General features: G+C 40.3%; 1 protein-coding gene across 1 annotated transcript in view; it reads left to right on the plus strand.

Moving 5' to 3' along the window:
- Positions 1-1553: 1553 nt before the first annotated feature.
- Positions 1554-25037, plus strand: part of fhod3b (formin homology 2 domain containing 3b) — a 281393-nt gene continuing 257909 nt past the window's right edge. Inside the window, exons 1-2 of the mRNA XM_034175031.1 lie at positions 1554-2003; positions 17226-17332. Of these exons, the coding sequence (XP_034030922.1) occupies positions 1839-2003; positions 17226-17332 (272 nt within the window). The 5' untranslated portion in view covers positions 1554-1838. The remainder of the gene's footprint in view (positions 2004-17225; positions 17333-25037) is intronic.

Below are 25037 nucleotides of genomic sequence, written 5' to 3' on the forward strand. Positions count from 1 at the left end.
CCAGGAGTCAGGTCGAGACCCCGATGAGGACGACGAGCATGTAGATGAGATTCCCTGAGAGGGTTTCTGACAGTTTGTGCAGAAATTCTTTGGCTATGCAAACCGATTGTTTCAGCAGCTGTCCGAGAGGCTGGTCTCACGATCTTGGAGGTGAACATGCTGGATGTGGAGGTCCTGGGCTGGTGTGGTTACACGTGGTCTGCGGTTGTGAGGCTGGTTGGATGTACTGCCAAATTCTCTGAAACGCCTTTGGAGATGGCTTATGGTAGAGAAATGAACATTCAATACACGAGCAACAGCTCTGGTTGACATTCCTGCTGTCAGCATGCCAATTGCACGCTCCCTCAAATCTTGCGACATCTGTGGCATTGTGCTGTGTGATAAAACTGCACCTTTCAGAGTGGCCTTTTATTGTGGGCAGTCTAAGGCACACCTGTGCACTAATCATGGTGTCTAATCAGCATCTTGGTATGGCACACCTGTGAGGTGGGATGGATTATCTCAGCAAAGGAGAAGTGCTCACTATCACAGATTTAGACTGGTTTGTGAACAATATTTGAGGGAAATGGTGATATTGTGTATGTGGAAAAAGTTTTAGATCTTTGAGTTCATCTCATACAAAATGGGAGCAAAACCAAAAGTGTTGCGTTTATATTTTTGTTGAGTGTAAGAATATGTTCATACTGTTCAGTTTGTTGGGCTTAAATTTTGACTTATAACTCTGAACTGTGAGATAAGTCACAAATTGCAGCTATAAGTCAAAATTAAGATATACTTATGCAAAATATTTTACTTTCTGACAGTTATTGAAATAATTACTTTATCAGTCAAATCATAATCATGACTTAATAGTTAAAAATGTAAACGTCATAAATCACAATTATGAGGTATTAAATTGCTATACGGTTTTCTGTCATAATTAGGAAATTATGAAATATCAATGCTTTCTGCTCTATTTTAATAGACCGCAAATATTATTCTTTTACACAGTGCCTGTGTTTTTAAATTTTAAACCGTTTTAACTTTTATATTGTTACTATGACCAACTAAGCTGTTTGTTTTATCTGTAAATTCCTTGTATTGTATTTGTTTTAACGTTCTCTTGATGTTGTTAACTTGCTTATTATGACGTGTGCTGCTCCCTTTCTTGGCCAGGTTTCTTGTAAAAGAGGTTTCGATCTCAATGGGCTTTTTATCTGGTTAAATTAAGGTTATAATAATAATAATAATAATAATAATAATAATAATAATAATAATAATAATAATAATAATAATAAATTCAAGTTCAGCTGAAAGCTTTACTTTTAAAGTCATCATTATGAGACACTAAATAGAAATTTATACTCCCATAATTATGATACCCAAAGAAAATTATAATTTTCTAATAAATAACTGAGATTTTTAAAAGAAGTTAGTATTTTGCTGAGTCATAACTAAGATACTGCAATGGAGGAAAAAAAGTGTAATTTCCACAGTGACCACTGGAGGCCGCGGTTGCGCCTATAATGTGACGTCAGTTTAGCGGCCGCTGTGGCCGCTGGCAGAGTTTGTGTTTGAGGAGGGAGCTTCTTCCCATCAGACCGGGCGCCAAGTGGAACAGTCGTGTCCGCAGTCTGCCTCAGCAGCGTCGCAATGCCCTCAGACTCGCCGCTGTGAGTCACCTTATTTGTCCTGAAGCGTTACTTTGGGACCGTCGTGCAGCGAATGGAGAGGCTCCGAGGATAACCGGAGGCGCAGGTTTTGCTTCTGCAGGAGACCTGCCGGGAGTTTCGCTCAGGACGATTCACTGTCGCTTCTAGTATTTCTGTACATCTAAAGTCGCCTTGAATGGATGCATCATGGCCACGTTTATATGCCGGGTACAGTTTTTAGATGACACGGACCCTTTTAACTGCACCAATTTTCCCGAACCCACCAGACCACCTCTGTACACTTTCAGACAAGATATTCCTCTGATAAATCAGATTGCTGGAGTCCACAGGCTGCTCAAAGCCCCGCACAAGGTAAGCAGTGTGTCTGCTTTGAAATATCGCAACATACTTCTGGTTTGGCTTGTTTCTTTGCTAAATTAATAATTTACTCGCAGGGTGATGGGGTTACTACCAACAAAACCCAATGGACCGTGGGCGATGCTGATGTAGCAACAGGCACCTTGTCTCTGAAATGATCTCTAGGGGGTAGACACCAATTAGGTAGAAGACCTGTTTATTATTTCCCCTCAACCGAACTGTAAGCATCTTCAGTGTAGAATGAGAAAACATAATCATCTTAATTTTGGAAAATCTTTAAACAAATTGTGCATTGAGGTCAGTCAAGAAAAGATACCCTACAAAGGTATTGCATGAAGTTAGTTTGGTTTCCATAAATGTCTAACTGTTGGGCTCTGGAGACTACTGATTAAGCCTATGCAGTTGGTCACCCCGCTGACTTTGGTCTGCTTGAGATTTCTTCCTCAAAACTCACCAGTTGGAGTTTTTGCCTATATGTTTGCCCAGGGGTGTTGGTAAGGTTAGACATAAGCCTTGTGAAGTGCCTTGGGGCGATTTGTGCTGTGATTTAGTGCTACATAAATAAATTGAATTGAATTTTATGAGATAAGCAACAAACGTGCTTGTGAATATGTTCTGCGCACTCGCAAATGGGGAATATTCCCAATTTGGATGTGGGCTATATCAAAACTGCTGCTGTGTAAAACTCTTAGAAGTGCCCAAAGCTGTGGTCTGGAAGTGGAAGTATTGTTCAAATTTCCAAACTTTTTACTTCATTTATTCATTCATTCATACATCATAGGTGGGCTGGAGCCTGTCCCAGCAGTCTTGGACGAGAGGCATAGTACACCCTGGACAGGATGCCAGTCTATTGCACGGCTGACACATATAGACAGACAAGCACATTCACACTCTCACTCATGTCTGTAGTCCATTTAGAGACACCAATTCACTTAGACTACATATATGTGGAAGTGGGAGGAAACCAGAGCACCTGGAGGGGACCCACGCAAACCATGGGGAGAACATGCAAACTCCACACAGAAAGGACCAGTTTGGCAGCGAACCTGGGACCTTCTCCCTGTGAGGCAACCATGCTAACCACTGCTACCATGCTGTCAGCTTTATATTTATTTCACAAAAATTCAACCCTAACCATTATTCTAATCCTAACCCTAAATATTATTTTTTTTTCAACTTATTTTCATTTATATAGCTCCAAATCACAACAGAGTTGCCTCAAGGCGCTTCACACAACTAAGGTCTAACCTTACTAACCCCCAGAGCAGCAGTGGTAAGGAAAAACTCCCTCTGAGGAAGAAAACTCAAGCAGACCAGACTCAAAGGGGTGACCCTTTGCTTGGGCAATGCTACAGACATAAACTACAGAACAATTCACAAAACGAATATACAGGAAATGCTGTTGACGCACAGGACAGGAGGGTCTCCAGCACAAATACCACACCCATCTGGATGGAGCGGCAGGTTAAACAGAGAGAAAAAAACAGAATCACGCATCAGAAAGACAAGAAATACAGTATAATTTGTCAGCATTAAACAACAAGAAAAACAGGAAATACTAAGCCCTAAGCTTCACTAAAAAACCCAGAATTTGGGTAAAGACGAGGCCACAGCATGCTCCGTTTCCTAATAACATGAATTAAAAGAGTAAAAAGCATAGAACTATACTATGCCAGTATGCTAGCCATACGAAAGAGAAAATAAATGCGTCTTAAGTGTGGACATGAAAGTCTCCACAGAATCTGACTGTTTTATTGATGCAGGGAGATCATTCCACAGAACAGGGCACGATAAAAGAAAGCTGTGTGACCTGCGGACTTCTTATTCACCCTAGGGACACAAAGTAGTCCTGCACACTGAGAACGCAAAGCCCGGGCCGGTACGTAAGGTTTAATTAGGTCAGCTAGGTAGGGAGGTGCCAGTAAGTGAACAGTTTTATAGGCTTGTAGCAGAACCTCACTGGGACAGGAAGCCAGTGAAGAGATGCCAAAATGGGTGTAATGTGGTTGAACTTTCTGCTTTATGTCAAAAGTCTGGCTGCAGCATTTTGAACCAGTTGGAGAGCCCTAATGCTGGGCTGTGATAAACCAGAAAATAAAATATTGCAGTAGTCAAATCTAGAAGAAATAAACGCATGGATCAGGGTCTCAGCATCCGCCATAGACAGGATGGGACAAATCTTCGCTGTATTTCGCAGGTGGAAGAAAGCAGTCATCATAATATCTCTAATGTGGAGGTCAAAGGACCATGTAGGATCAGAAATTACCCCAAGGTTCCTCACTTTGTCAGCGTGATGTATGACACACGAGCCTAGGCTAAGTGTTAACTGGTCAAATTGATGCCGATGTCTTACTGGACCAAGAACCATCATTTTAGTCTTATCAGAGTTTAAAAGTAGGAAGTTTCTAAACATCCAACTTCTCACTGATGCAAGGAAATATTCTAAGGATTTTATGGGGATGAGATTATTAATATGTAAGATTACATGATTGCTAGGCAGCAAAGATATCACATTCATAGCCTTGTTCTCACACCAGAAGCAAGTGCCACCCTTCTAGAATAGCGACCAATCTGATTTTGCCCCATTTCCCAAACTGTGTTTAATACACATACAGACCATGTTCTGACTGTAGACTTGAAATCTGAAATTTTTAACTTGATGTGGATGATCATTCATGAACTGCCCAGCAGGTGACAGTGTTCAGCATGTATTCCTTTCACTAATTTGCAGCACAGACGAAAGGTTTTGATGTCACAACCAGTCACATGTTCCATCCATTCTTTAAAGCAGTTTACTTGTTTTACATAGTGGGCATCATGTTTGTTCCTGCAGTAGTTAGCTAGCATTGTTAGCTGATACCCATGTGATGGCAAAATGCAGCTGTTTGTGATTTTACATCTACTAACCAACCAGCAGGCGGCAGACGTGTAATATTATATAGGCAAAACAGAGTTTCTTTTGGGATTGATGTGGTGCATCAAAGCTAACCACCAATGAATCAATTCATTCGCATTATGTGCTCTTTTAAATGTTGAGTTTCCAGATGAAGTGATTGACTTTTAGTTTGCACAAGGTCGTTGGGGTGCACCAACCTACCCACTCATCCACTGCTCCACATTTTTGCTGTCCAAATCTTATGCTGTTCACAGTGCAAGAAATGGCTCTAAAGACAGGTAGCCTGAATTCAATTTCAAGTCAGTTTATTCATTTTATATATTGCCAAATCGCCACAGAGTCGCCTCAAGGCACTTCACACAAAACAATTCAGAAAACAAAATAAAATGAATTAAAAGATTAAAAAAGCACAGTAAAAAAGTAAAAAGCATAGTAAAATAATATACCAGTATGCTAGCCATACAAAAGGGAAATTAAGTGCGTCTTAAGTCTGGACTTGAAAGCCTCTGCCGAATCTGACTGCTTTATTGACGCAGGGAGATCGTTCCACAGAACAGCGTAATAAGAGAAATCTCTGTGACCCACAGACTTTTTATTCACCCTAGGGACACTAAGTAGTCCTGCACCTTGAGAACGCAAAGCCCAGGCCGGTACGTAGGGTTTAAGTAGATCAGCCAGTCCGTGAACAGTTTTGTAGGTTAGTAGCAGAACCTTAAAATCTGATCTCACAGGGACAGAAAGCCAGTGAAGAGATGCCAAAATGGCTGTAATGTGGTCAAACTTTCTGCTTCGTGTCAAACGTCTGGCTGCAGCATTTTGAACCAACTGGAGAGCCCTAATGCTGGACTGCGGTAAATCAGAAAATAGAACATTGCAGTAGTTCAATCTAGAAGAGACAAATGCATGAATCAGGTTCTCAGCATCAGCCATAGACAGGATGGGACGAATCTTCGCTATATTTCACAGATGGAAGAAAGCAGTCCTAGTAATATCTCTAATGTGGAGGACAAAGGAATTGCAGGACTGTTTACAAAGTCTCTCAGTCATCCAGGTTGGTCATATGGAGAACCGTGCAACAGGACTTCATGTCTTTTGTTCTAAGATATTTCACCATTCAGAGCATATGGTCATTCAGAGGAGCGTGCGTGTGTGTCTGTGTGTATGTATGTATATAAATATTTGTTTTAGATTAAACCACATTGAAACCCATCTTCAACAGCTGAGCTCTACATTTAAAGAAGCGTGCTGTTGTGTTTGAGGTTGAATCTTCATTTGTCAGATCAGGAAGTCACGTCAGTGAAGAGTTAATTTGGGCCTGTCTTCATTCTGTCAGGTACTCGATGCACGTTTGAGTAGAGTTAGTGTGACAAGTTATGGAAGCCTCAGGATGCTGTGGATCACCACAAACCGAGCTCTCATGACCAGCAGGATTTGATGAGAAACGCTTTTCCCTCTTTGCGAAGGGAGAGGGAAGCAGGCGGACTTGAAAACACAAATAAAAAGATGTACTTTGTGCAATTGACTGGTTTCATTTTCTCTGCAAGCCAGCTGGACTGCAAACTAGACTGGGAGGGAGTATGAGGGAAGGATTTAGCAGCATCTGGTAACCCCCTTGACCCTCGAGGTATTCTGAACCGCTCTGTGTGTTGTTTCTGTGTTTGAAAATCATATCCATGAGGTTGGGTGTCACTATGGCTTGGTTGTCCAAGATCAGTTGGATCAACATGGGATTTTCTTTGTCTTTGAAGGATGTCATTGTTTGGTAACATTTTGGCCTCTGTCATCAGTCACATGTTTAATGCTGAAATAAATGAGAAAAAGGAGGCATCCAACCATTTTCTATATCCGCTTAGTCCAGTCACGGGGGGGGGGGTACTGGTGCCTATCCCAGCAGTCACAGTGCATGAGGCGACGTGCACGCTGGAGAGGATGCCATCCCCTTTGTAAAGCCTACCAAATTGCATGACCCTGTTCCAAACTTTCACCTGAAGCTGGTTGAAATAAGTCTTTGCATGAGTTTGAGTATTCAAAGTGTTCCAGCTACTGCAACATTTTAAAATGGGTAGCCAAGAACTGTGAGGCTACTTGGCAAGGTGAAGGTTGAACTTCTGATTGATCTTGTTTGACTTTCTGTTTGAAGATGTACCTTTGATATTACCTTCTGGATACATTTGTTTTTGATTGTGCAGCCACATTGGTATAAATACAAGCCCCAATCTCCAGTGCTGAAAAATTAAGCCAGTACAGAAGTGTCAAATTTTGTTATAACATGAATGGTCACTTGAGGTTGGCTCTAAAAGCAAGTCGCTCCCCAAAGATTCTGATGTTAGAATGTCAAACTTTACAGCAGAAATATTGCAGCCTAAGCAAAAAAAAAAAAAAAAAAATGGTTTGGTCTCTGTAGCTAGTTTCACCTTTCATGGCACCTCCCCCCATTAACTCATCAATTATACTATTCTAAGGTCTAAAGTTGTGAAAGATTAGGGATGTGGTCACTTTGAGTGAAGGCCAATGTGTCAGGTAAAGGGCCCTATCAGCTGAGGCAGCTAGCAGTGGTGGCTGCTTGAACATCCCTTACCAAAAAGTAGTATATGCAAGTATGTTTCAAGTATACTTCTAGTTTACTTTTTATATACTTATCAGTACTATTTTTTGGTAAGGGATGCTTGTCCTTTCTGCACATTTTATCAAAAATATCTGAGATAATACGTTTTGCTGTGCCATTAATTGTATTAATATACCATCTAAGAAGTTGGTGCTCCAGTATTTAATGTCATTTGTTTGTTGGCACCTTTCATGCAATCTCACAGGTATTAACAGCTTGACATTGAGTCCAATGATAATGCTACAGTTCCTGAGTCAAATTGCCTGTCATAATTCTTAATACCGCCACATCCAAACCATCTGCCATCATGAAAACCACTGCCCAATCTGCAAAGTATGTGTTAATCAAACACAAAAACCAAAGTTACCCTGTTAGCCTTAGCTTGTGAGCTTGAACCTATTTTTTTAGAATACTTATGAATGGCAGAGATTTTGTCCAGTGTATATATAGTTTTGGGTGTGATTGGGTTGTATTTGTAGCACTGTGGCAATTCTGTCACTTTGCGACAGAATTGCAGTATACAGTTGTAGTACCTCAGCTCAGAATATCGTCAATAAATCAGCCTTTCTGAGGCTTCCATTGATGGAAAGTAACTACCTGACTCAGCCTTTTGATTCTGTAATTAGTAATGCACTGTCCTTTCCAGTTAAGTGATCACACTGTAAGAGATGGCATGACTGGCAGAATTTTTCAAAAGCTGATGTTTCCATCAACACCATTTAGCAACTCTGTGCTCCTTGTTAAATGCTTTCTTTTGTGTTAATGCTTTATACTTGTTTTCTAGCTGAGCGTCCATCAAGCCTTGCATCAGTTTGCAAAGTAAAATAATGGCTGGGCAAAATATGCAGCTAAGTGTTACGGAATGGACTCGCACTTTACCAAATTAAATTTTTAGGCTGTTTGTTTTCCTACATTTTTCTTAAGAAATTACAGAGTCCCATAATAAGAAGTTATGTTAAACGCTGTAAAATACAGGTTCCTCTTTCGTGCTCGTCAAAGCTCTTTTGAATTCTTTTGCACATTGTTATGCAGAGTTGAGGTTTCGCCGGTCTCTTGTGTTTTGGAGCAACATCTCAGGAGAGAATGCAGCACATCCATGCACGGACTCATCGTGTGCATGACCAACAGTAACTTCAGATTAGTGCTGTGGTTTCTCTTCCATGCTTGTTAACTGTTCTAAATTACTTGCATGACAGATTTTCACTCTCACCTTTAACAACCTGTAAGACACATGGGTACTGTCAGATTTGTTGTCTGATTTGTAGTATAGCAGACAAAACAGCAGTTTAGGCAAAATGTGCATTCTCATGTAATTGTGGTTAGTTTTTGCACACAAAACCACTATCTTTGGTAGCCATCAGACTTGGCCTTTGTAAATGAAGAAAACTGACAACATGTAACTTCAACCACACCTGGTTCTAATTTTTATCATGCATGTGGTAATATGATTATTCCCTGCAGCAAGCCCTGACATGTCCAGCAGCTAGCAGTTATATGGTATATTACATAAGCAATGTGGTGCATCAACATTTACCGAGTTTTAATAAGTTCATCCTCATCATATGCCCTTTTAATACGGAGACATACAAAATGATAACAGATGTTGTTTTTGAGTTATTGTGCTAATATGGATGTATGGAATCCTTTATTTATTGCATCTGTTTAATTCACTCATTTTACAGTGTTCATGCTAGGGCTGGCCAATTAATCAAATTTTGATTTGCATTATGTTTTTGACTTCCAACAAATATGAGACTAATGTACGCAAGACAAAATGGTTGCTGTCCTGCATTATTGTGTTTGCTGGGTACACTGCAGACTGCAATTTAAATTAATTTAATGTGTATGTTAGCACCATTAGCACTAATTTGAAGGTATCAATCACTTCCTGATGTTAGCCCCACTCATGGCGCCACAGATGTATAGGCAATATGCTGGTGATAATTTTGAATACCCACACCCAAGCCAGCTGTTATGAAGTCCACTTAGGCTGCCAGCCAGTACACCCCCCCACCCCCATGTCAGAGTGAAACTACTTTTTCCTGAAGCTTTAGCATGTCCATTATCTGAATATGACTGGTAACAGTGTATAAACTGGGATGCACTATGTTATTTCAACAAATTTTAGATGATACCGTCAACCGCATCAAAGTTTCGTTTTATGCCCTGCAGTTTGGTCAGCGTGTTCTCACCATCTTCAGTAGAAGAGAAGAGTTTAATGGCTCCTTTTTTCTCAAATTTCAATCCAGGCACCTGGACGATGCATACTGGTGGCTGTCTTGTTGACAGTGGAGTATTATCCCGTCTTGGTTTTTTGGAGGTTTGGCCCCTAGTGGATTGATGTGTGTCACCGTCAGACATACTTCAGGCTCTCAACATATCACGTGTCCTGGAAAGAAATATGATTGATGTCAAATTTGGACTAACTAATTCTCTAAACTAGAAATTTAAGGTATTAGAAATGAACAAAATAATAATAAAAACACTTATCTTTATCTTAACTAACCTCATGCATGTCTGTGGTGGAAAAAGAAATACAGAAAAACTTCTGCTTGTCAAAATGTTGTGAATCTTGAGCTGGTGCACATCTTGAACAGATAAAATATTATTTCAGTACACGATACTAAAGATGATATGTCAAAAGACTACTTTCAACAAATTTTGAACAAAATAATAAAACACTTAATCTTAAGTAACCTTATCATGCTTATGGGTCTCTGGCAGAAAGGAAAAAATACAAAAAAACTTTCTCTTTATCAAAATGTTGTGTTTCTGGAGGTTAAATATACCTGAAATATAATTTTAGTACATGATACTGGAACTATGATGTGTCAAAAGAATACTTTTGACAAATTTTGGCATAAGGAAAGGTGTAAATGACAAAGAGTAACTAGAACCATGCGAAAATGTATGTTTGAGTGTCAGCTGACTTTTCTCAGAATTGGTCAGAGATAGCTCATCATAAAGTTTGCCAGTGGAGTCCTGGTAAACACCAAGATTATGATTTTATCCCAGTCAGAAGCGGAGATATGATGCAAAACACATTTCTACGAATCGCGTCGGAAACTTTGATGCGGTTGACAGTATCGTCTAAAATGTGTTGAAATGGCATAGTGCATCCCAGTTTATACACTGTTGCCAGTCATATTCAGATAGTGGACATGCTAAGGCTTCAGAAAAAAGTAGTTTTACTCTGATATGGGTGGGGGGGTGCATGGGATCGGGTATTGGCTGGCGGCCTACTACTCAGTCTGCAAAAATATGTATTTAGAAAACGCTCCTATCAAAGTTAAGATGTTGGACTTCACTAGTATGGTTAAAACTTAATTTGTCCTGCCCAGGCTTCGCAGAAAAACAAATTTTTATATATATATATATATATATATATATATATATATATATATATATATATATATATATATATATATATAATATAAAAGTTTCCTCCGCAGGGTGGCTGGGCGCTCCCTTAGAGATAGGGTGAGGAGCTCGGTCACTCGGGAGGAGCTCGGAGTCGAGCCACTGCTCCTCCACGTCGAAAGGAGTCAGTTGAGGTTCCGGGCACGTCTCGGCTGGCTTGGGAACGCCTTGGGGTTCCCCCGGAGGAGCTGGGGGAGGTGTGTGTGGATCGGGAGGTCTGGGCGAGGTTTATTTTCTGTTCTGTTTAAAAATTTATGTATTTTAAGAAAACTCGCTGTCAGAATGCAATTTTTGTTTCAGTAAACAAAGGATGTTTTGAAAGTTGAAGCGTAATTGTACTAAAACAATCTGGATTTCAATTTTGGCCAAAATAACTGTGATTATGAATTTAATCGAGGAGCCATAGCACATGGCCTAAAGCTTTCCCAAAGCCGAAGAATAATCTAATTGTGGACTCACTGGGCATCACATTTCAAATCTGAAACTTGCATATTCTATTGTACAAGTTATCTTGGATGTCCAGATGTCTTTCCTCTGTAGACGACCAAACAAATTTGGAGTGAGATAGTAGATTTAAATTGGAAATTACATGGTGTTTTATTTTTAGTGCTTTCTGCTTTAACTGCCTGGCTGGTCAGTGGACCACAGTATGGTGGTTGAAGGGAGAGGCCAGACCTCAGTGTGTTAGTGGAGTACTTGTGGACTTGGCCATCATAGGGCCACCGCGGGTTCATGTCCTGGGTGGGGGACAGTGAAGGAAGGCTTGGCTACTGTTAATCTGGTAGCAGTGTTCTTGGATTACGGGCTATTTCTGTGCCTCTTGCCAGCAAGGTTTTACTAGGCAAGACCTGTAATCTAGGTTGATTTTATTTGAAGGGAATTTAAAGAGGGCAGATTGGCGAATAAGAATGTATATTACATGGATGAGTTGTTGGATGTTTGCATGGATACACGTCAATGGATGATGGGTGAATTTGTGTAGATGTCAGCGACTTTGTTGGTGTGTGTTTTCTCTTCAACTGAGAGTTAAAAACTTCTGTGCAGAAATGCATAATTTCCACAGTTAGCTAATTACTGGTTACAGCGGCCACTTCAGCCTGGTGTTTTTGTCTATTTCAGGTTTGTGACACAGAGCGTAAAGCAGGCAACATTCCTACTGCAATGGAGCAAAAATAAATAAATGAAAAATCTGATCCACAAATCTCAGCAGTACTTGAAAACCTATAAAATAACAAGGAGTAAAGACTGAGATCTTAATTTCAAATAAATGTCCCTTTTGATTTCTATGCAGTATTTGAATCATTCTCTATGAAGTTCATTTAGAAAAAATCCATACAGTCCAAGTACACATTTTCAGTCAAGGTCCAGACTGTGGTCAGACTATATGACTTGTTGAGTCCTCTCCTTCACACAACATTTCAGGTCTCTGTTTCACCCATTATTTTCAAATGCACGTTTGTCCCTCAGCCTAAAATAAATGGGACTAGCATTGGCCCTCATTCCTTCCTTTCACTCCAGAATCTGGACCTACTTGGTTCAGTTGGTATTGTGTTGCTTTATTTACCTTCCTCTTTAATTACCTTTCTTTCACTCTGTTTCAATGCAAGAACATGAGGAATGTTTGTAAAATGTTAGATAATGTTTGCCAAAACTAATATGAATACTATTACATTTTTAATACTAATATTCTCCATAACCACATTTCATGATATGGCAATGTAGGCACATTTACTAACATGCAAATAAATTATGGAAGTAAATCTGTGCCATCAAAGTTTGAATTTGAATTTTTTTAGCATCAAAATCAGAGTTTGAAGTTGAATTTGTTTAGCATCAAAATATTCAGCCTCAAAAATTCAACCTAAAAAGAAAAATCAACCTAAAAAAATAGAAAAGCAGGGAGAAGTAATTGATCCCTGTCTCCATCATCCAGCGTTCAGCCAATCATGTTTTGCTCCATTCGTCATGTGACACTGAGACCAAATCGAAAGAAGACGACAGCATATCAATTATCCAACATTGCTGAACGTTGGATGATTGAGACAGGGATCGGTTGCTTCTCCCTGCTTTTTTTGAGGTTACATTTTTTTAGTTTTTTTATTTTAGATTTAATTTTTTTAGGTTGAATTTTTTGAGGTTGAATTTTTTTTTTTTAGGTTGAAGCTTTTGAGGCTGAATATTTTGATGCAGTCCATTTACCATTCCATCATTTTTTTAAATCAATGTAAATCTGATGCAAAATTTCGGGGGATAGGCAATGATCTTGAGGCCAACTCCAGCTCCACTTGCCACAGCTTGTAGACAAACCATATGCTTAGTTTATTTTGGTAAACAGTCCCCGTGTTTCACAAGGGACAAGAGTCCTGATTGGACCTTATTCGTGGGTGTGTCCTTGTCACAGCGCTGATTGATTGAGCGATCAACGCTTGCACATTTCTCCCTCATTCAAGCGGACAGCGTCAACTGATCTGCTAAAAAATGACCATCGGTTAATTAGCACCTTTCACTGGACTTTCGATGGCTGGAAAACAACACAGCTGTTGTATGGCTGGGGGGCCTGGCTGCCTTTTTGTTTCTGTCTTTTGTTTTTCCTTCCAGGTGGCTTGCATTTGGGACTGAGTGGCTGTGTTGCTGAGGTTATCAGGACCTCACCCTGATCACCTGCGGCTCGTCAGGACTCACAGCTGAGGTGCATCTATATGGATTGGAACATGGTGGCATTTAAGACTGGAGTATACAGTGTGTATTTGCCAGAGACTCGACCTTGTGACCAGACGGGTGAGATCGTCGTCTCGGGAGCCATCTCATCATCAGTGGATGCAGAGAACGTCCAGGGTTTGATGCACGGTCTGTGAAAGAGGAGGGGGTGAGGTCTCACGCTCGTCAACACACTTCCTGAGGTACGTTAGATTTTGTGACTAACATTTATACAGTCAGTAAATGTGGTGTCCCTCACACCTTTTTATATTGAGCTGTATGTTAGTCATGTATCGGCTTCCACTGCAGTGGAGTTTTGTGAACTAGATGTTCCATGCCTGCAGGTTGGGAAGCTGATTAGTAATCAAGCCAGGAAGTGTTTGCTGTTTGTACACCTTTAAGTGTTCTCTCTGTGTGTAGAGTGTGGACTCACATAATGGTTCCTTCTTTCACAGACTCGGTTTGTTGCGGCCACCTGGGGGGTGTCGGCGGGGTCCTTGGGTCCGAACAGCTTCTGGCTCCGGACCGTTAGCGCTGCTGGGAGCGCACCACGCCAGACCGCACTTTCTGTTATTTTTGTATCACTGTTATGTATTAAATTCAGTTAGCCTTTGTACCGTGCTCTGCTTATTTCATACTGGGTCCTTCAAACGCTGGTCGGTTCTCCGAGCTGCGTCCGACACATAACAACAGCCATGAAAAACACAAATACTTTTTTTTTTTTTTAAAAACAATTGCATGGACTGAAAGACACGCAACTGTTGTCTGGTTCAGAAACCTCGCTTTTCTCCTCTTCCGACCGGATCGCTACATGGAAAAAACTTTGGTTTTTCCAAAGAATAGAGCAATACAAGGAAAAACGTGGATTATACAAATCATGGAAAAAAGAAAACAGATGGTGAGTCCACGTAAACTTTAATGTACCTGTTAACATGTTCCGTTTCAGTTTATTTATATAGCACCAAATCACAACAATGCTGCCTCAAGGCACGTTACACGGATAAGGGCTAACCTTACCAAACCTCCTGAGCAATCACACAGGTGACAGTGGCAGCAGTCTCACTGTTTATCTCCCTGATCAGTCAACTGATGACAGCTGTTCAAGTCCAGACAAATCACACATCCTGAGCAAAATCCCAAAATCATCATGTGCAGTGATAGTTTGTCAGTTGGCGCAAACAGAGAGATAAGAGGCAACGGTCTGCTAATGGCCCACTCACACGGCACATGACAATTCCTGAAGGAAGGGGAAAAAAGTAAAAAAAAAAGTCACAATTCGTTGAGAAAAGGTGGACGAAAGAGCTTTATCACAGAATAGCCTGCGAAGCAAGAGCGCAAAAGATATGAAAGAGGAACTAAACAAAACCGAAGCTAACGTTGATCTCGACGCTTTAAACGAAACGCAGCTGGAGCCACTGCTGGAGCAGTGTGTGTCTGCATCGCCAAGTTAAAGGACTTGGCGCTGGGATGGAGCTCATAGCGCCTGAGTCCTGGGGAAACTGCAAACAAAAGCTGTGGAGATCTATGCGCGCGTCCGTGGGTCCACCTGCTCTGGTTCCTCATCCAGAACAAAACAAACCAGTTTCGGCACTGTTTGAAAACATTCAGCTGGTCAAACGAAGTCAAACTAAAGGCTAATGTTACAAAAACTAAGCAAACGATTAAAAAACATCAAGAACGACAGAAAAATGAAATACGGATGAATTGAGGTTTTCGTTGCCCTTCGTTCAAATTTTTCAACAGTTTAAAAAGCCTGATGAAGCGACCGCTACTGAAACGAAGCTGAACAAAGGTTAAATGATGACAACTAAAGTCCAGATTTCTTGTTTCGTTAGCACTTCGTTGCCCTGCATTAAGTGCCGTGTGACTGGGCTATAACATGTCACTGCTAAGCGCCGACAGCAGTTGATAAGTATGTGGCAGACAGAAACCTCAAGCCACTTGAGCATCTGGGGGTGTGTAGGTGTATTTGTCTGTGTATAATAAATGATAAGTGGCCTAAGTGTGTTTGTGTATCCAGAGCATTAGTTGAAATGCAGAAAGAGCTGATTTTTATCCTTTGACATACTTATGTATTTTTTTTTTCTTGAGGATTCAAGTCGTGAAAACAGCAAGGTGATCGGGCCAATATTTTTTGAGAATTTAGTAATTTTTGAAACAACAAGCCTGTTTATGTCTCACTTACACTATAAGAGCCTGTATTTCAAAATAAATGCCTGTGAGATTGCTGCAGACCTGACAGAATTCATCAGTCTGTCCATCCTCTACATCCCAGATAGCAGATTCAAATCTGGACATTTTCTGTCTGCATGTGACCCCAAACCCAGAATCAACATGTTCACACTCCGGACAAAACAGCAGAATTGTCTCAGCAGTGTCCGACACAGGACAAAAAATAAATAAACCAATAAATAAATAAAATAATTTGATCTAGGGGAGGTGAAAGTGGTCTAGTAGTTAAGGTGTTGGGCTTGAGTCCAGAAGATCATGGGTTCAAATCCCCGCCTGACTGGAAGATTACTAAGGGCCCTTGGGCAAGGCCTTTAATCCCTTATTGCTCCCGCTGTGTAGTGAGCGCCTTGTATGGCAGCACCCTGACATCGGGGTGAATGTGAGGCATAATTGTAAAGCGCTTTGAGCATCTGATGCAGATGGAAAAGCGCTATATAAATGCAGTCCATTTACCATTAACACTGTCACAGTGTAAATATAAAACTTCAGTTATTCGTAATTTCTTTACATGGAACATTGTACTGGTTAAGCAGCTTCAGAAAAGCTTATTGATGACCGGTGTTGCCACAGTTACTTAGAAATGTTACTTTATTAGGTACTTTTTAGGTACATTTTACAGTTACTTTATACAGTTACTTCATTAGCAGCTGCGGTCAAATTGTCAGCAGGTGCTGAATGTAACTAAACAAGTAATCTAACTTGGTTATTTTTAAGATTGAGTAAGATTAAGATTCAGCAAAGAAACTATTTATTACTTTGCTGATTACTCAATCGTAAGAGTAACCAAGTTATGCAACCAAGATTACTAGTTACCTTATTAGTTACATTATTTATTGGTTAAAAGTTGTCGGCAGCTGCTAATGAAGTAACTGTATAATGTAACTGTAAAACATACCTAATAAAGTAATTTTTCTAAGTAACTGTGGCAACACTGCTGACAACAAAAATTCATTTTAGAAAATTGAACACAACTGAAAACAGGTTAAATCTTAAGACTTTATTAAAAGCCAGTGATTTTTTCTATGTCAATACTTAAAAAAATGTAGAAGTCAGCTATCCTCCGTATTAGTGTGTGTGTGTGTGTGTATATATATATATATATATATATATATATATATATATATATATATATATATATATAGCACAATTGTTTTTACTGACCTCATGATTGTAATGCACCTGCATGGCGCCTGACCACACCTCGTGTTAGGACCAGTACCTTCATGGGTGCACAAATGAACACAGTTATACTTGCTACTGACACGATATGGGCGTTGGGTGTGCAAATGACAACAGTGTCACAGGGACACTTTTGCTGTGTTTAAGTTTTGTGTTAAAATTTAAGTGATCGTTTTTTCCTTTTCAGCCTGATGACTGCACCCTTCAGCTGTCCCATAATGGAAGCTACCTGGACTTGGAGTCCACGCTTGCAGAGCAGAGAGATGAACTGGAAGGATTTCAGGAGGAGGGAGGGTAAGGAAACACTTAACTGTTTCTTTTTCTGTCTCCGTCGCTTTACAGCCAAACACAAATGTTCAGAGTTTTTGAAAACAACAATTCTGACTTGTTTTGTCACCTGTCTTTAATGTAATTTTTTTTCTTTACTACTGTATGACTTTTGCTGCTGCAACAAGTGATTTTCCCCATTGTGGGATCAGTAAAGCCTTATTTTATCTTATCTTATTTAAGATATACTGGTTTCAACTGGTGACTGATATAATTTTTAAACTTATCAAACAGATTTAAGTTGTAAACCAAATTATTTGTTAAAATTATCTTTGTCCAGCTAAATTGGGAAATTGGTTCTATATCAGGAGGAGATTGAACTAAAATGTTCTTTTGACAGCTGCCATGGTTCACGAGATGAAATTTGTATTTCAGCTAACTTTCAGTCAAAAGGGATCTCAATGGAAAATCATTGGCTTTTGGGATTTTGTTTGGTCTAAATGAGGCATAAAGATGTCTCTTTGGGTTTTGATTTTTTTTTTCTTTTTGACTGGGCATATGGTCAGCTGTGCATGAATTTGAACACTGATTGAGAAAAGGACTTCTACCCATTGGCCAGACATAGGGACTGAACTGGAAAGTTTGTGTAACAGGTTAGGGTAGTAAGTAAGTGAGGCCCTTCAGCTGCTCCCTTGTTTTTTCACTTGGGGTCACCACAGCAGATCTGCATGTTGATTTGGCATGCCAGATGCCCTCCCTAATGCAACTGTACATTGCATGAAGAAATAGGGGTAGGGGTGGGGTTTGAGCCGGGAAACATCCGCACTGAAACCAAGCGCACTGACATCTTGGCCACTACCCCTCAATAACAGGTTAGGGTAGTAAAGGATGTAAATGTGCTGACAAGTGACGACAGTGTGTTGAAAAGATGGAGGAAGTATTTTGTGGAGCTGTTGAATGAGAAAATGAGGGAGGGAAGCCTTGGTGTTGGGGTAAGAGTAAAACGGGAAGTGACACAGATTAGTAAGGATTAAGTGAGGACAGTTTTGAAGAGGGTGAATAGTGAAAAGGCAGTTGGTTCAGATGACATTCCAGTCGAGGCACAGACATTTTTAGGAGATATGGCAGTTGAGTTTTCATCCAGATTGTTTATTAAAATTTTGGAAAGTGAGAAGATGCTTGAGGCAGAGAAGACGTGTACTGATTCCAGATTTGAAGAATAAGGACGATGTCTAGCACTGCAGTCACTACAGCGGCTTAAAGTTGGCCAGCCACAACGTGAAGTAATGGGAAATAGTAGTAGAAACTAGGCTGAGAAAAGAAGTGAAGCTCTGTGTTGGGGAATATGGTTTCATGTCAAGAGGGAGCATTACAGGTGCAGTGTTTGTGTTAAAATTGCTGTTTAAAAAGTATAGAGATTGCCAGTTTGTGTGTCTGTGGACTTGGAGAAAGCATATGATAGGATGGCAAAAGAAAAGTTGTGGTATTGCATGACGAAGTCTGGAGTGGCAGAGAAGTATGTGAGGGTGGTGCAGCATATGTACAAGGATAGTATGACAGCATTGAGATGTGCAGTACGAATGACAGATGCATTCAAGGTGGAGGTGGAATTACATCAAGGATCAGCTTGGAGCCCTTTCTTCTTTGAAGTGGTGATGAACAGGTTGACAGATGGGATCAAACAGGTCTCCATGTTTGCAGACGACATTGTGATCTGCAATGAGAGTGAAGAGGTGGAGATATACATAGACAGAAGCGGAATGAAAGTCAGAATAAGACATTGTGTGTGAATGAGAGGGACCACAGTGGAATAGTGTGCTTGCAAGGAGTAGAAGTAGTGAAGGTAGATGAGTTTTAGTACTTGGGGTCAACTGTCCAAAGTAATTGAGGGTGTGGAAGAGAGTGCAGGTAGGGTGAAGTCGGTGGAGAAAAGTGGCATTAGTGATTAGTGACACAAGGATATCTGCAAGCGTGAAGGAGCCAAGAGTGTGACCAGCTATGATTTATGCGTTAGAGGCGGTGGTGCCAACTAAAAGACAGGACGCACAGCTGGAGGTGGCAGAGCTGAAAGTGCTGTGATTTACCTTGGGTGTGATGGGCAGGATTAGAAATGAGCATATCAGAGGGATGGCACAGGTCAGACATTTTGGAGACGGTGTCAGAAATGTGAAATTGAGATGGTTTGAACATGTGATGGACCCAGGGTATATAGGGAGAATCATGCTGAGGAACCGAGAAGAGAGAGGCCAAAGAGGAGGTTTAAGGATGTGCTGAGGGAGAGGAAGGTACATAGTGTGATAGAAGAAGATACAGAGGACAGGATGAGATGGAGAATGATGATCTGCTGTGGCATCCCCCTAATGGAAGCAGCTGAAAGACAAAGATTAGTTGCAGCCATAATGTCGACATCTTTTGAAAATAAACATTTTATTTCCTGCACCAAAGGTAAAAACTGAATTAAATGTAGATACCTTGATAAAACATTGCTCATATATTTCTTGCACTTCAGAAGGTGCTGCTGGACATTGTGCCAGAGCAGCTCACATTGAAAACACAAAAGGACCTGGCACTGCTTCACAGGTGCCTACTGTGCTCTACCTGATGTGCCAGAATTTGATGAAGTAATTTTTTTTTTTATGTTTCTGTGGTCATTACCTATTGAGAATCAGAATTAAAAACATATGATTTAAAAGTTATTTTAAAACATTTTATGACAACAATCTGTTTTAAAAGGCAATTTGATTTGAGCAAAATATAAACTTGTTGATTTGATTTAACAGTCACTGCACTCTGAATGATATAGTAGTAGTGCTCGTAGTAAAAATACCAATTATTAATAATAGAATTCATTGGATCCCCATTACATTGCTGACATTATAGCCAGCTTTTGGAAAGATACTGTTTGTGCTGTACAGAGCTGGGGCAAAAAGACTGGATTTTCACCATTGGATATTGGTGTTCCGCAGGGATATATTCTGGCTCCTTTGTACACTATTCAGTGCTTACATGGTCTGGATGTTGGTTAGGGTTGAGGAAACCAGTGGCTCATGCCTGGTTCACACGACAATATAATTAGGCTGATATCGGACCCAATGTTCCCCATCCGACAATCTCAGACGCCCCGATTATTGTGATGACACTAAAGATAATCTTAACAAAATTTCCTGCCGTCTGTGGTGTGTTAAAAGCACCCTAGTCTGCTCGGAAGGACGTGGGGACCGCTCAGACCGCAAATCATGGATATTCAACATGTTGGATCGTATTGGCCTGATATCACAGCATGTGTAGTGTCCCCCGACCACAAATGAGCACACAGCCTGCTGAATGTGATGTGTAGCCAATCAGAAAGCGAGGTGATGGACTCACAGAGCGAAATCCAAAATCAAAATGGCTGTTATGGCTTACCAGAAAGTCAGGTGGTCATCCTGTCTCCACTCCTTTAACCAACGCCTTTTCTTTTTGTATCATTTTTTTTCTCTGTTAGAAATGGTCCACAACGTTATCTCCGTTGCGTCTTCCGCGTCCACCATGTTTGTTTACTCTGAAGTCACCCATCAGTCATGCCTGGCCCATCAATCATGGGCAAGGCATGCACACACCCACACAAGATAAATTAACCATTTAATATTTAGATCCTTCTGTCTCTCTCTCTCTCTCTCTCTCTCTCTCTCTCTCTCTCTCTCTCTCACTCTCTGCATGCGCACAGTGAGGAAATATGATGGCAAACTGCTCAAAATCCAGCATATATGTCAAAAAGTGGCAGATCTCTGTGGAAATGTGACATCATCTGTAGTGGGCAAACTCCACAAGAGACATCAACACACACAAGGGCTGCTGAAGCAGTTACAGAGACAAGTGTTTTCTCTTCACATCTGCGGATCAGGCTCATTTTAAGCCTCACAACAGGCTCACAACTGCCACAGTCCTGTGTAAAGGGGCTTAAGAAGGCAGTGATCATTGGTGAGCCATTTCTGATTCCAAGTCCCTTCAGTGCTGAATTAAATTATCAGTACTGGTGTCAACATAGTCGCCACCCCCTGAATGTGACCCAAGAATCTCCAGATGTTTGACATTCTGCTAAGACTGTGGATAAATAAATTAAGATAATGAGACCGCTTTTTTCATCAGTCTTTGGACAGGAAAGTGTTATCACAAATTTAACAAAAAGAAGAAGAAACACCTCAGTAGTGTAACCCTCTACATCCCAGGCCAAAACAAAGTTCAGTGTGTTCCCACTGCGATGAGTTGGATCCTGTACAAATAGTTCAAATCCAAACATATCCCGTGCTGCTACAAAAGGCTCTAGACAGAGGATCAAATGGCTTGTTAAAATGCATATTAAAATCCCCCCAAATCAGAACCTTGTCAACACGTAAAAGCAATCTGAAATAAAATCACTAAAGTGGTGAATTTAAAACCCAATTTAGATTTCAAAGTCTAACCTATAAATCAGAGCCAACCATCCATCCCATCATGTATTACGAGCAGCATTATAGTTTGAACAAGCCCAGCAGACGTGCCTGATTTAATTGTGTGTCAAGATCAGTCCTTCACCATGTTTCACACAAAATGAAAATGTCTTAAACATGCTCTGACACGAGATCACTGGTCAGCAAAGATATGGTGGACAGTGATCTGCTGTCAACAAGTACAAAGGTGAAAAACTGTTTGAGACAGGACCATCAATGTCATAGAGGTCAAAATGTGTTAGTTCTGGGGGGGCTTTGCCCCAGTCACACACTATGTTGCAGGCCGCCATTGTCAGAGACCAAATTGAGATGGGACAAAAGAGGATATATGAAGATTTTAGTTATTCATGGCCCGGCTGTGAACGCTCACTGGACGCATCATGTCCTGTCACGGAGGAGCTGTGCCATCCAGTGGAGTGAAACGATATCATTTATTATTATTTCAAGGTATTTAAATCCTACGGCTCTGAGATGTGTTAGTACTCCTCTGCCTAATTGGACTCTATTACAGAGGTCTGAATCTGGATCTATAATGGCACCCATTTCTGTACAGGCTGAATTGGATAAATAAACCTTTTCCCTGCTTCATTTGATCAAGGTCTCTTGTTCACAAGCTGCACTCAGGAACTTTCTGGCAACAGAGAAGAGCTGAGAGGATGGGATTTACACCACCTGAAGGACTGTGTTTCTCCTTCTTTCAACACTTTGACATTCTCGTGGAAAAATACACTTTGAATTAAATATCAGTATAATTATCTTTCAAAAACTATGAATAATTTGGTAACTCTTTGAATAGTCTTATATTCAGGGTTTGCCGTTTCTATTACTATTGTTTTACTTGAAACGTGCCTTAAACGTGTGACGTTGAAAGCTATTAAATTCCATCATTAATAACAATGAATGTCAGTGACTGATCAGTAACCATTTACTGTATTTTCCGGAGTATAAGCCAAGGTTTTTTTAATAGTTTGGGAGGTGCAACTTATATGTCGGTGTGACTTATATACCCAAAAGTCACACTTGTTGTTGTTGTTGTTGTTATTATTATTATTATTATAGTAATAATATTATTTAGAATGACCTTCACAGGAATCAAAGAACTAAAAAAATTATTAATAATAATAATAAGTGCCAGTAATAAAAAAAGTACACTTCAACAATGCACAAAGTCCCAAATTAAAGAGCTGATAATAAACAAAAGGTGTGACCTACATATGAGTTTTTTCCTCTTCAAGAGGCATTTTTAACAGGTGCTACATACTTTTTAAAATATGGTGAGCCATTTAAGAAACATTTCCAACTTTGCTTTTAAAAGAGAAGAATCCGTCTAATGCATGGGTTAAAGTTCTCCGTCACCACGACGGATTTCCGTCATTTGGAAAATTTAACCACACATACACGCCAAAGATTTTCAATTGGATTAAGATCCGGACTATTTGCAGGCCATGACATTGACCCTATGTGTCTTTTTGCAAGGAATGTTTCACAGTTTTTGCTCTATAGCAAGATGCATTATCATCTTGAAAAATGATTTCATCATCCCCAAACATCCTTTCAATTGATGGGATAAGAAAAGTGTCCAAAATATCAACGTAAACTTGTGCATTTATTGATGATGTAATGACAGCCATCTCCCCAGTGCCTTTACCTGACATGCAGCCCCATATCATCAATGACTGTGGAAATTTACATGTTCTCTTCAGGCAGTCATCTTTATAAATCTCATTGGAACAGCACCAAACAAAAGTTCCAGCATCATCACCTTGCCCAATGCAGATTCGAGATTCATCACTGAATATGACTTTCATCCACAGTCCACGATTGCTTTTCCTTAGCCCATTGTAACCTTGTTTTTTTCTGTTTAGGTGTTAATGATGGCTTTCGTTTAGCTTTTCTGTATGTAAATCCCATTTCCTTTAGGCGGTTTCTTACAGTTCGGTCACAGACGTTGACTCCAGCTTCCTCCCATTCATTCCTCATTTGTTTTGTTGTGCATTTTCGATTTTTGAGACATATTGCTTTAAGTTTTCTGTCTTGACGCTTTGATGTCTTCCTTGGTCTACCAGTATGTTTGCCTTTAACAACCTTCCCATGTTGTTTGTATTTGGTCCAGAGTTTAGACACAGCTGACTGTGAACAACCAACATCTTTTGCAACATTGCGTGATGATTTACCCTCTTTTAAGAGGGTAAATCGAGCAGATCTGATTTGATGCAGGTGTTAGTTTTGGGGATGAAAATTTACAGGGTGATTCCATAATTTTTTCTTCAGAATTGAGTGATTCCATATTTTTTTCCCTCTGCTTGGTCTAAAAAAGTAACAGTTACTGACTGCCACAGTTTTTTTTTTTTCTTGATTTCTTATAGTGTTTCTTAAAGCCAGTAAGTTGCCATTTGAAATGACTTTAGTTTTGTGTCATGTCTGTGAGCTGCTTTTTTTCTACAAAATTAAACAACTGAATGAACATCCTCCGAGGCCGGTGATTCCATAATTTTTGCCAGGGGTTCTAGGAAGAGCTTATGGAGTCATGTTGTCCCTGGAAAGAGGTGTTTGGTGATGCTGATGTCTTTGCAGAAGAACAAATGTCCACGTTTTTAAGGTCCTTGTGCTCCTTGTCTTGCTGTATCGCTACTGAGGACCTCAGTAGCTGGAGATGGCCAAGGCAATGCCCACATTTCACCTGGCTGCGGTGCATTCATTGTTATTTTAGTGATGTGTGGACCAATTGTCTGCCTGGGTTGCTGCCACCCAGGACTTATTGCAGTTCTGTAGTGTCGTGGATGCGGTTAAGCGCAGCACCAGTGCATGCTCCCAGACTTGACTTTATTTTACAGTTTCGGCCTACACTCAGTTCAATTCAATTTCAGTGGCAGAAAATGTGTGTGTGTGTGTGTGTGTGTGTGTGTGTGTGTGTGTGTGTGTGTGTGTGTGTGTGTGTGTGTGTGTGCGCGCGCATCAATATTTTATTCCTTTGTCTTTAAAATAAACAAAAAATGGACCTTATTCCACAACAAAAAATAGCCCAGTCTAAGGAATGTAGTGCAGTTGAAATTTAGCAATAAAACAGCAAAATAAATGAAATCTAAAATTCACTTCACTTTTAGAAGTAGTAAGAAAAGTGTAACCTCAGATCCAGCAATGCAGCAAAACATCTTACTGTAAAATATGTGGTGTCATATGTCATGTCATTTAATGTTGGCACCTCATAGAACATCACTCTGTGCTGATTTAAAATGAATGTAAGCAGCGTCACTATTTGGTGA

Source organism: Thalassophryne amazonica, chromosome 7 (genome assembly GCF_902500255.1).
Source record: "Thalassophryne amazonica chromosome 7, fThaAma1.1, whole genome shotgun sequence".
Taxonomy (NCBI): Eukaryota; Metazoa; Chordata; class Actinopteri; order Batrachoidiformes; family Batrachoididae; genus Thalassophryne; species Thalassophryne amazonica.